We start from the raw sequence: 12,845 nt of genomic DNA on the forward strand, positions 1-12,845 counted from the left end.
TGTTTTATCGGCTTTTCTACTTTGCCATTATTTGCGAGGCTTCGGTTTACCAGTTTTTTTGATATTGCTTCCCAGACAGCACAAGGATGTCCTTAGGACGTCCAAAGGGCATCCAGGACATGCATGTAGGATATCCTCAGGATATCCCATTGTAATCCTCAGATCTCCTCTGGATGTCCTGAGGAAGAGTAAATGATAGCCGTATATTAACCTCTGGAGAATCCAGGGAGATCCTGTGGAACATCCTAAGGATTTTTATAGGATACGTTAGGGATATTTTTCGTATGTTTCAAGGAGCAAATTTAAAAATTTAAATATAAATTAAGATTGGGTTCTGTTATTTACTGCCAATACTAAAAATCTAATATTAAAAATAGTTCACGTTCTTTAATATTTGAGGCTTTCATGCTGTACATGAATATTTCAGGTTTGGCTCCTGGGTTTGAGTTGTGTAATATTTTCTAAACAATCCAATATCTGAATTCCCTATGTTGGGATTGCATTAGAAATTGAACTGATAGAAAATAATTACATTTGTAATTTCCTGTCAGTTGCTCTTTGCAAGCTTTATATAATTCTCATGATCAAATCTCAAATACGAGTTTGCGTGTCGCATAGTGGTAAACAAACGAACTAGCGGTTGAATACTATTGTTTGTAAAGTTTTTGGAATGTTGCGAACAGTAACATTTCTCATGAAATATTAAATAAATAATAATTTTGAATATATGAAAATGTGCGCACCAAATTCAATTATTAATATTAAACGAAATTATTGTTAACAATTAATAGCACATGTACAATATATGTCCTCTGGAAATCCAAAAGACATCCAATACAATAGACAGGGCAGATATATCCTACAGACATCCAGGGGTTATCCAGTGGACATTTATAGGACATTAATACTTATTATAATACTTAAGATTTCTAAATTATATTAAATAGCCGACACAACTAAAAATAATTATGTATGCATATTAAACTTTTATAAATATATTTAATAATATCTTAAAACATCCTACAAATGTCCTGAACCGTCCTGGACATATTCAGGATGATCCTGAAGATGTTTTGTGCTGTCTGGATTTGGTCACATACCTCGCACCAAAGCCGAAGCATAATCGCAAAATATGTATTAATAATCCGATTCCACTCGAAATAGAGAAGCTTAAAAAATGGTACATATATTATGAAATTTAGTAGTCAAGTTAAAATATTTTACATAAATCATAATATCTGTCAATTGTATAATCAATTATAACAAAAGTATTCTTTCCGAGAAGGATCTTATCGTGGCTTGATTCGTTTGCAGATATAATATAAGCACGTGCAGAATTACTTTTACAAAAGGATGATATTACACTGTTTCTTCGCACAATATTACATTTCGTTATACTACTGACTGATAAAATAAAAAAAAAAAAGTTCGACAAGATGATTTTATATCGTGGTCATTGTCTATTTTCAAGTTGTTATACTGAATTTCTCTTATCGATCAAATTTTTATTCCCACGAGAGATTTCGAGTGAGATATAAATTCTACATGCTTGTAACAAATCATATTATAGTGTTTATGAGAACACATGTAAGTACACATGTCCGGTCGAACAATTCACGCGTAATTGCTCGCTCGAATTAACAACGAGAACATTGCTCTTGCGATATTTAATATAGGCGTTCCCGAGCACACCGAGAGGCAAAGTACACGAAGCAAGTAGAATGCGATACTATCGGGTGGTACTACACGTTCTTTTTCAGTCTGCAATCTGGAGACGCATTTTCAGTGCGGTAACGAGACTTCCTGCCTTCCGTTGGAAAGGAGATGCGACGGAAAGATAGATTGCTGGGATGCAACCGACGAGATTAATTGCACGTTAGGTGAGCGTTTTTCTTTCTCTTCTTTTCGCGATAACGACGATGTTGAAATGTTTGACGAAACGAAAATATTATGTTGTAATAGGGTGGAGGACTATTGAGATTTTCGTAGAATATGTCTATACTGCACTGATTAATCGAATCGAGAAAACAAAAAAAGATCTGCTGAATTTTTACATAGTGGTCTGCAACTATCGAGCATTCCTTCTCGGTCATATTTATTTAGGTTCTATTACAATAAAAAATAATAGTAAAATGCCGCAAAAGTCATTTGTTTTCTTGACAATTTTCGAGTGTTTTCTGTAAGCTTTTTTTTTCCATGATATCTCTAAATATTTTATGTTTCATAAGATACGTGACATGAAAAAAAACTTGTAGAACATTTTGTGCAAAAGTTCAAGCAGAATTAAGCGAAAAATATATATTTTTGTAGTCTTGCTTTAGCTTGAGCCACAAAGATTTTTTTCTCATATCCTTTCTTTTTTCTTTCTTTCCGTAGGTCGTAATATCGGTCGGTGTGAGTACATTTGTATATATATTTAAAACGCACGAGTTTTTTTTGCACGCAAGTCTGCATGCCTACGCATTCTATCGAACTGTCGATAATGTATACGAGTTCCATATCAATGCTTAAAAAAATTTTTTTTTTCTTAGTGTATGTTAAACGTTTTGACATATTCAGAGACTCTAACCCAATTGTTATTACAAGAACGTTGCATGATTTATAACGATATATGTTCTTATATGATGTACATAAATCTGGACTCGAATATATTCCGGATACAATAATAATTCATAGATGAAAAGTGACTGATCAAATTTGTGTGACATCCTATATAAATGTAAGAGAAAAATACATATACACACAAACTTAATAATTACTTTTCAAATTTTCAACAAATGCAATCGAAATTTTTTGGAAGAGTAATTTTGAAAGTACAATATAAATGTATCATTAAGCGAAAATCACACATGATTAGAAACTCGTTGTCTCGAGTTATATCGAATATTCGGAAGCGCATCATTTTATATAAATATCTGCTTAAAGTCTATTAGTGATTTTCATTTTAGCTTGCCCCTTGGACAACGAATTTACTTGCAGTAATGGGGAATGCATATTAAAAACTCGTTTTTGCGACGGACTATCGGATTGTAGCGATGGATCGGATGAGCCTCACGGGTGCCAAGGACGATGCAATAAACACGAATTTACATGCCAGTAAGTCATTAACATACATCTCTCCGTATAAGAAATAATTAAGAAAAGAAAGATATACGTGATATGCTTTCTGAATCCTCTCTATCTTTTAAATCATACCTTTTAAATGCTTCTCGTATTCTTTTCTATTCTGAGCATATACTAAAATAAACTCTAGTGATAATATGGTAAATATTGAACACTTTAATTGAAAATTCTTTAGTTTATAATACATTTTAAATTTTGTCATGGAAAAAAATAAATTTTTTAATTCAGCATACATTGCGTCTCGATCTTCTATTCTCGAAAAGTAACGATGTTCTTTCATAAACAAGAATAGAAAAGAATTTGTGACATTTGTTGAAAACAATTATGTTATACAGAAATGGCAGATGTATTACGAAAGGAATGAAATGTAACGGGGTTGACGATTGCGGAGATGGCACGGATGAGAGACATTGTAAGGATCGGTTCACTTAGTATTCGCATGTGAAGGAATAAGATATTGCCAATCAGAAAAAATCAAATACAATATTTTATACAGAGATAAATATACGTAATGTGTATATAGTGTGTTATATAAATAAAAATATAACAATATATATATATATATATGTTGAAATAGTGCCCCATCCTTCTTTTTTATCCTTCTTCCTCTTTACAATTTCTTTAACAATCGTAAAAAATAATACGGCCAATTTTCAAAATCCTTTTTATTGTGTCATTATATAATTCTACATTTCACGTTCATACGTTTCATGAATGATAAGTATTAAGATTATGTAAATCAATTTTATACTTCTGCTTACATAAAACAAAAAAACATATTATGTAGAATAAGTTAATTTGTTCCTCCAGAGTGCATATTTTACTGCTAACATAAGAATATCTATATTCTTTTTAATTCAGAAACATTGTGAAATTCAAGTTATATATAAAATACATAATATAAGTTTCTTATTATGTTACTTCTAGATTGGATTTCGATTTTTTCTTTTTATTCAAAGCTTTTTTTTACGTGAAGAAAGTATGTTTCAATATTTCTTTTTTTTTTAAACATTCAATATTCATACACATTTTCTGTTTTAAAATTAAACGATCCATTTAATTTTCTTGAATTAAGAATTAATTATAGCAATTGTAAATATGTACACAGATACGCGCCAAACGTATACTGGTGTAAATGTTGTTTACAAAAGAAATATTGAAATTCCAAGTGCTTTTAAACGGTGCCCATATATTTGTATTCGATCAGTACTTCTTGTAGACATTGATCATCTTACAGGAATTCGTCCGGTTCTCGGGGTGCATCGAGATCTCGATAATGTATGACTGGTCGAAAGTCACTACCACCGCCACTGTAATGTTAAATTATTATTAGAATAATTAAAGGAATATTGATATATCAATATATTAGAATTTTTAATATTTATAATAATATTAAATTATATATTATTTACATTTTTGGTTACTTTGTTTGCTCATGTACGTAACATTTTTGCTTTTATATGTATCTTCCACATATCATCTATATTGAAATGAAAAAATTAATTTATATGCAGTTTGATTAATTGTTTAAGTTTGTAACTCTCAACAAAGCTTGCAAAAATATTATTATAATGCATTATTAAGAATGATAATTATGTTTTGTGCTACATATGTGATTGGATCATATCATATCAATTTTGTATAACATACGATCAACCGGACATAGGATTCAAGTGGAAATGGAATAAAATAAAATAACAAATATATTAGAATAATATACAAATAGGTTTATTTGTTATTCACAAATTTACAACATCAGCGAATCTTCAAACTCATTCTAGATAGCGTTATGTATGCAAAATTATATATAAAGTTATAGATTTTATTTATTTCTCTTGTTGTATGTTTCGAATTCGGTTATGAATATAATACTGAATCTCAATGCATAGTCTAAAAAAATTTAAGTCCTATTATAAACAATTTGAGTAAAAGATTGTGCTGATTTTGTAATGCAATGATTATTAATTTGACGTTTTTTATCTTTTTCTTAATGATGTATTACACATCATACATATATATGCATATGTTGGCAGAAAGATAATTTGCATAAATTTATTGGTTAACGCTTTTATGATTGTTTCGTTTTGTGAAAAATTATATTCGCGTAGATTTCGACAAAATTTAAAACATGTCCATGTCTGATTGTTCCAAATCATTATAACTAATAACAGATCTTGACGCAGAATCCGGAGCGACCCTGTAAAACATTGCATCACTACGTTCACTCTATTAATCCGATCAGACCAAGAATTTACTCGTCCTATGAATGTATCTTAAATCTTGTTTTAATTTCAGTACGAATTTAACAATGTGTCAAAAAAAAACTGACCTATGCCAACGCTGTAAATACTTTTTATAATTTTCATTTATAGACTATACGATATTTTAGTCGGGGCAAATTTTATTGATGCTTTGCATCGAAACGTAACAAAAGAAGTAGCTTACCGTCCTCGATTGAATCCGCCACGATTGGAACGCGGTGTGCCGAATCCACCACCGAATCCGCCACCGTAGCCGGAACCGTAATTGCCCCTGTTACCGCCGTATCCACCACCATAATTTCCGAATCTGGAAATACGGATGTTCATATTGAATATCTTAACGATATTTACTTTCATATTTTTGGTAGAATTTTAATAAATGCGTGTGTTTACATAAAATAATGCTTCTTTTATAATGTTACACATTACAATGATGATTGTATATACAAATGATCTGCTCTTTAATATTTTTAATTGCAAATGACTTTTGTACACTTACGAGCTGCAACCATACGGCGAAAAATTCTCGCGCGGTCCGTCCCTCAGTGGAGTTTTGTTACCAGGATGTTCGGGAAGCTGAGGCCTCTTTGGGTCTTTCAAATAGTTGTTGAAGTATTCAGCTTCCGCTTTCACTTCGGCGACCTTCTCGGAATGTTTGTTGAAGATATGCTTGCGGATAAAATCAGGTCCTTTAAATTTTTTTCCGCTAAGAGGACACAACCATTTATCCTTTGACAATTCCTGGGTGTTAGCTTGAACGAATTTTTCGACTTCACTGTTCATATATTAAGAAAATATTTCATATTATGAATTAATTGTCATTTTCAGGTTAACGTATCGAGTATTTGTACATTCCTTGAAACAAAAAAAGGATACGCTTCGGCATTCTTCGCGCCTAGCTTGTCGAATTCTTCAGTGGATAAGGTAGCGACTGGTTGCAGGAAAGCAGACATCTTGCTCTCGAAATTACGACAATACTCCGATAATTCAGCGCTGGAAATTTTGGCGTTGGGTGGCGATCCTCTCACGTGCATTATTCCACATCTATTTGGCATTTCGTCTTCGTTTGGATACTCACAATGATTGTAGTAGTCAACAGAATGAACGACTCGTAAGTACAACACTAATTTGTCTAATACCTGCAGGAATGAAGACACAATACATTTGTATAAAATATAAACACGTTATTTTCCATCATCAATCGCCATTTTGTACGAGTTTATTTAATTTACCTTGATTAAAACTGGATCTCTTTCAATAGAACTATCTCCGTCACCACCTAATTGACCTTCTTCTTGCTCGCCTGACATACCTAGCAATTCTTCCTCTTCGGCCGAAGCTTCCTCTATCAAATAGTCCGTTATATTTTTCAATATTGGATTTTTAGATGACAATCCAAAAGCCTAAAATGCAAAAAATTTGATACAATCGTGAACTACGTTTCTTAGATACAGAAGCACTTTTATAGAAACACAATCCAAAAATTTTGCTTACAGCTTGCTCGACCTCACTACTACTTGGTGCGGTCTTATTTTCTTTCTCTTCTTCTTGCTTCGATGCACTTTCATCTTTTTTATCTTCCTTCCATAACCCCACCCTATTATCCAAATTGTGAACAATTTTAGCACTGAGTTTAATATCATGTCGGACTATCTGTTTATGAGATGTTAAACCATTCACTGATCGAATACGTCGCGACAGATCTCTGTTTACTATAGCACCAAGCTCACAATCGCGTAGCTGTACAAAAAAAAGACAAAGAGTTTAAAGGTGTTCCTAATCTCTTCTTTTAATAACAGAACAAACGAATAAACTTACTCTGATGTTATTCAAATTCCAGCAGATTTCTTTGATATTCACTTGTCTCTCGAACGAAACCCAGCCACGGCGGAACCATCGTCTCTCTGGTTGCGGATCCGCTATAGCTACGCGTAAGAATCCAGGGAATCGCTTGCACATCTGTTTAATAATAATAAATATATTATTTCAAATATCAATAATTATATCATTAATGCAAAAGAACAGAGTTTGCAGTAAAGAAAATATGAGTTACTAACAAGTAAATCCTTTATAAGATTATTTAACAGATAATGTTTCAACTAACCGCTTCAACTTCTGCTTTGGTAATCGTGGGCGCTAAATTACGAAGGAAAATGCTGCTCGTTTTGTGCAGAGCTCTAGGTTCCTTATCCTTATCTTCACTGGCCAAATCAATCACTGCTGCTGGCTCAATTGTAGATTTTTTATTATTCGTAATTTCTACTTTTGTTTTAGTTTCTTGATTCTCTTTCTTAGCATCACCTTCGTCAGTTTCTTCGTTATTAGCCTCCATTTTTTCATTGGCAGCTGATGATAATTAAATATATGGTTTGAGTAAAATAAATATAATACAAAGATATACCTCATATGATGATAATTTCTGCAAAGAGATATCTATTTAGTTGTACTTACGAGTCTCCGTTTTCGGTGTGTCTGGTTTATTACTGTCACTGCCAGAAGAACTACTGCTACTGCTACTACTGCTGCTGCTATTGCTCTCGGTACGTTTACGTTTCCTTGATTTCTCTGATTTTTCTGCTATAATAAGAGAGATAATATTATGTGTAACGTTGCGTAGAGTGTGAAGATTGTCAAATGTTGAGATATACATACGAGGCTTATCATCATCAGCAGTTTCTTCCACATCTTTGCATTCATCGTCATTTTGTTTTATTTTATCAGATTCAGATACCGCATTTTCATCTTTTTCCGAATTTTCGACTTCTGTCATGGCATTCTCATCATTTTTGGAACTCTTCTCGCTACACTCGTCCATTTTGTTTTCATCGCTGAAATAAACCAAATACAGAAATAATTGCAGAATATATTATCAATTTGATTTCTTTATACCTTATGTATATCTTAATATCTAATATCATGTAATACCTATTCTCGGATTTTTTTTCTGTAGAAGATTTATTCTTATTATCTTCTTTTTCTTTCAAGACATCTTTAACTATTATAGGTTTAGGTGGCTTGATGTTTAGAACTTGTAAATCCTCTTCTGTTCCGCCTTCCAGTTTAATAACTACTGCATCTAAAAGATGTAGCAATGCATCTGCTTGATCGGCGTCGACAGACACTTTTTCTATCTCTCCCGAGTTCAGCAACTCCAGAAAAACATCCACGCGTTTCTGCAATATAATTCCAGTTAGATAAATATTCTAAAATCAGAAGATGATGTTTCATATATTTTAGCTTTGTATCTACCTTAAGCGCTGATACTTGTTCATCCTTTCTTTTCACTGATTCCTCAGGATGATATTTTATTTTGAACCTAATGATCAATAGAAAAAGCATAATAAGTGAATACTCACAAAGCAGTTCAATATAATAATACTATATGAATCTTATACGTCTTGAATAGGAACACACGTACGTATAATTCAGTGATGCAGCTAGTTCTGTAATTTAAAAGATGCAACGCGAATGAAAATCGGCACCTTTTTTCCGTATATTAATTGCGTATGCAGATATGAGGTATATAAAATGTTGCACAATATTTTTTTTATGTTCTACATAAGTAAAAGCGAAAGAGTCGGCATCTTGCTTCCTCATATTTTGCATGCGCATGCATATATTCGTAAAGTAAAAGTTTCTAAACAAGAATCTTGTATCAATGATAAACATAGTTGTACCTATGGTACAACTTTTGTTAAAAATATTATCACGATCAGTGGAATGTATAGAGGAAAGTAGACAGGTAGAAAAAATGAGAGAGACATTAGTAAGAAATATTCAAACCCGTTAACTATGTCGCCCTTTATAATAAATTAAAAATCGACGAAACGAAAATTTGTATGAGTTTTAATGAGTCGCGAATCCTTGTTCCTTGATTTATCCAAATTCGTATATATCGTAATTAAATATACCCGAAGCATGGCCGGTAATACCATGCATTGTCGGTTACAGAATGAAGCCTCACCTGCAGTCATATTTCTACTCGCATTCAGTTTTCTCGTCGATTCAGACAAGTACTTGTCTTATAGACAAGTATAGTACTCGAGCGTGACAAATAAATAGCGGGTTTAGAACGCGGCCTATACGCGAGCATGTTTTGGGCTTTGCGCGCCCAGCTCGCAATTTATTTAGCTACCTAAACAGGCACCTTGTGTCTTCAGCGATGCGCGAAACGCGAAATTCATAAAATATCGTACGAGAAAATAAACGAGCGAGATGACCCAAGGTATAAGGCGATGACGGCGATACGCTGTAGGGATAGACAGAGCTGGTCATATTGTTTGAAATTAGAGCTATAGTATTATGTGTCTGCAATTTATCAAAGATTATATAAATTATCTACCTCCACCAGGCATGTGTACCGATATATGTACATGCGTGGACAGAGTTTTGTGTGATCTCCTACAATGGCCGCGTTATTTAAATGTATTCATATTTTTTAGTGTAAAGTTATGATTTCAATGATATCATTAACTATTTAGCTTGATAAATTCAGCAAAAATATTTCAGCTACTATAGAAATTGATTACACTTCATCGTACATAAACAATGCCGCGATAAAATTGTTCAATCCTCTATAATATGTAACAATGCAACCTCCTCAAGTGTGAAAAAGAAGAATATAAAAATTATAATATACCATTCTTCGTCCTTATGAGCAACAAAGAATTCATTGAGTTGCTGTCTCCTGAATTCCAATTTGTACTCGTTGTAGCGTTTAATAGCCTCCTCGTCAGTAATAGTATCTTCTTGAGTACCAAGGAATGCTTTGAATGACATCATAGGTGGCTGAGTTTCAACATTTGAATTACTGAAATTTCCAGCTACTTCCCGACTGAAAAAACAATATTATAAATATGCTAAAATAATTTCAATAAATATTATTAATTAATACAATATATACAAAATAGCATAAATAATATAACTGCCTGTCATAATACAATCAGTAAGTTTTAACGTATGCATAAGATGTATGATATTATGTACGTGTTTATTTAAAATATTTATTATTAAATGGCATTTATATTTTATCTCCATTTAAATGAAACAATTGAAATTTATATATATAAATAAATAATAATAATAATAGTAACTGCATCATACATATATATATATATATCTGTTCCAGTTTTTTAAAAGCAAGCTTTTAGTATTTTATAAATATGAGCACTACCTTAATTTAGCTAATAATCTTGGAGTCAAACGACTCCGTTTTGGCAGAATTCTCATAAATCCTGCTCTCCTCATTATTTACTATTCATCATAATCCAGCAAAACTCAAAAGAGAATGACTTTAACATAACAAAACAAACGAACCTGCTGCTATTACTGTGATTGCCATAGTGATGGTTGCCATGGTGAGGAGGGGGATAATGATCTGGACTCCACGAAGTTCCACCAGCGCCGCCAGCACCACCGCCACCACCACCACCACCACCACCACTGCTACCTCCACCATAATAATCGTGACCATATCTTGGTCTATCATCCCATTCAAATCGCATTCTCTTCAAAGGTGGTTGCATGTCTTGAGATCTTGCAGGACTGTAACGATCGCGTCCTCCACCTCCTCCACCTCGATACTCGCGATAATCTGGACGCTGTCTCGGACGACTTGACCAGTCTCTACTATAAAAAAGAAATAAGAAAAGATTTTCAGTAAATGAAATATATAAACATCAACAATAAAAGGAAAAGGGAAAATTAGAATTTTATTTATCATCATATATAAAACAGAATGTATATAATTAAAAATATGGAATATGTACCTATCAACCCAATCATCACGTCTACGGTCATCTCTGCGTTCCCGTGAATACGACTCTGTCCTTTCACCTCTGAATTTATCGCGTCTCTTTCTATCGTATTCATCATCCGAGTCTGCCATATTCTGCGGAGTGTTGAATGTCTGCACCTAAAAAAGAAATACAAAGAAATAAAAATATATATATAATTTTCTTTTGTAAGAATGTTTCCAGCTATATATAACGCTTTGAGTCATTTAGAGGTTATGTAAGCGAAATTACAAGTAGAGCACTGTGTTTCAATATACGATTCTCACTAAGTTTAACGTCGTAAATAAGGAGACCGCCAATGATCATGTGAAATAGTCTTCTCTACACAAGCAAGTAGCCAGTTCCCATCATTATTTATTAAAATGCCGGCAAAGATCGAATAGCTTCTCCTCGAAAAGGCGCGATACCACCACTATCATTGTATATAACCAATGTGTTTCATGCGATATTTTGCTGAAGTCGAGGAAGCACGAAGAAGAGTGGAGGATATAATTTAACAAGTTCACTCACCGCAGACGTGTCAGTCGACGAGAACCTAAGATCCTGAGAACGTATTCAGGTGAAATCCGAGAAATAACTAACCCTCTACGTCAGCCGATTTCCACTGCATTTACGTATGCAAATTATTGGGGCAAACCCGCGCATGAGCAGTAGCGCGAGCGTCGATGGGCCTCAACAATTGAACGCGTCAGCAGAACAAACCGTTTATAGTAATAATCCAAGGGCCGTGAATGGTCCTTATTTTTAGAGCCAACAAATCAACGTCGAATATTGACAAGACGACAGTTCAATAATTGTACTGCTGAACGCGGCTATTATATTTTGGGTACTTTCAAAAATTCTACCCGTGAAGTAAAGTGACGTTTAATTGACCAATCAGGAGAAAAAGAGTAAAGATTTCTTTGTCCTCTAATTGGTCAATTAGAAGCTTCTCTATTCCATGAATAGAATTTCCGAACGCACCTTAAGGGCTTAAGTACGAGCCTGCGATGATCAATCACGTGGGCAATGATATTACTTACGCATGCGCATAAAGAATTTACTCCACGTCTAGCCTAGCGCATGTCGGCGTCCTTATAATCCGTTATCGATTCTACACGTCATTCCACAGATACGAGAAATTTTAAATACATATAGGAAATCTACCGAATAAATATTTAAGAAGATTTGTTAAATTAGTTTTATTGATATCACTATTAGCTTATAACCTAATATATATCGAATATGTAACATCTGTAGAATCTTTTGGTATAATTTTATAAAATATCTATCTTTATATGTGACTGAAGGTCTGATAGACAAAGACATGGCATTCACGCTATGAACATATTTCTGTTGAAAAGAAGTTTCCCTTCATCTTGGCATAGATCGTTTTTACGGAAAATAATATTTTATATATGTAAAAAAGAGAAGAATAAAATTATAAAGGATTTTTGTTAGAGAAAAATTATTCACGTAAGTTTTACATATAACATTTAAAATAATGATTATACTTTTATGTCGATATTAGAATTTTTTAACATTAACACTTTTTACCATTTTTAGACGTGATGTAAATAAAAACTTTTACAAAGGAATCGAGAATGACAAAGAGAGCAGAGTATATATGTACCGTGCGATCATATTTTTATCTTCATTCAATAGATAAATTATTACGTCTCGTAAA

At 33.0% G+C, this 12,845-nt stretch overlaps 2 protein-coding genes across 7 annotated transcripts in view; one reads left to right on the plus strand and one right to left on the minus strand.

Annotated features, from left to right (window-relative positions):
* LOC138943303 (uncharacterized) overlaps nt 1-3,644 on the plus strand; it is a 32,935-nt gene extending 29,291 nt beyond the window's left edge. For 2 of the 3 annotated variants that reach the window (XM_070314012.1, XM_070314014.1), the window contains 4 exons: nt 1,761-1,880; nt 2,377-2,394; nt 2,949-3,096; nt 3,459-3,644. In XM_070314012.1, coding sequence (XP_070170113.1) covers nt 1,761-1,880; nt 2,377-2,394; nt 2,949-3,096; nt 3,459-3,555 — 383 coding nt within the window. In that variant the 3' untranslated portion in view covers nt 3,556-3,644. The remainder of the gene's footprint in view (nt 1-1,760; nt 1,881-2,376; nt 2,395-2,948; nt 3,097-3,458) is intronic. The other variant, XM_070314013.1, reaches the window with a different exon arrangement.
* Nucleotides 3,645-3,811: 167 nt separating this feature from the next.
* Nucleotides 3,812-11,791, minus strand: Ars2 (arsenic resistance protein 2). 4 transcript variants are annotated; one of them, XM_070314019.1, is made up of 16 exons: nt 11,690-11,791; nt 11,153-11,298; nt 10,701-11,012; nt 10,024-10,218; nt 8,634-8,700; nt 8,310-8,557; nt 8,037-8,212; nt 7,836-7,958; nt 7,489-7,730; nt 7,203-7,343; nt 6,879-7,124; nt 6,617-6,787; nt 6,261-6,523; nt 5,884-6,159; nt 5,569-5,691; nt 3,812-4,433 (listed from the first exon to the last, which is right to left on the minus strand). In XM_070314019.1, exons 2-16 carry the CDS (start codon nt 11,269-11,271, stop codon nt 4,355-4,357), a joined length of 2,781 nt encoding a protein of 926 aa, XP_070170120.1. In that variant the 5' UTR covers nt 11,272-11,298; nt 11,690-11,791; the 3' UTR covers nt 3,812-4,354. The 4 variants fall into 4 exon arrangements, with proteins under 4 accessions (XP_070170120.1, XP_070170119.1, XP_070170118.1 ...); XM_070314018.1 differs by lacking the exon at nt 11,690-11,791 and adding an exon at nt 11,446-11,666 and having other exon boundaries at nt 7,836-7,961; XM_070314017.1 differs by having other exon boundaries at nt 3,813-4,433; nt 7,836-7,961.
* Nucleotides 11,792-12,845: the final 1,054 nt, after the last annotated feature.

This window comes from Polyergus mexicanus, unplaced genomic scaffold (genome assembly GCF_030449975.1).
Source record: "Polyergus mexicanus isolate NDT 795.1 unplaced genomic scaffold, iyPolMexi1.0 SCAF_26, whole genome shotgun sequence".
NCBI lineage: Eukaryota > Metazoa > Arthropoda > Insecta > Hymenoptera > Formicidae > Polyergus > Polyergus mexicanus.

What these genes read in the sequence shown, in the direction of transcription:
- Ars2 (XM_070314018.1), bottom strand. Translation starts at nt 11,271, where the DNA reads ATGGCAGACTCGGATGATGAATACGATAGAAAGAGACGCGATAAATTC. An exon ending in GCTCATAAGGACGAAGAATG is followed by an intron (nt 8,701 to 10,023) that starts GTATATTATAAT and finishes ATTGATCATTAG; the next exon opens with GTTCAAAATAAAATATCATC. An exon ending in AACAAGTATCAGCGCTTAAG is followed by an intron (nt 8,558 to 8,633) that starts GTAGATACAAAG and finishes ATTATATTGCAG; the next exon opens with AAACGCGTGGATGTTTTTCT.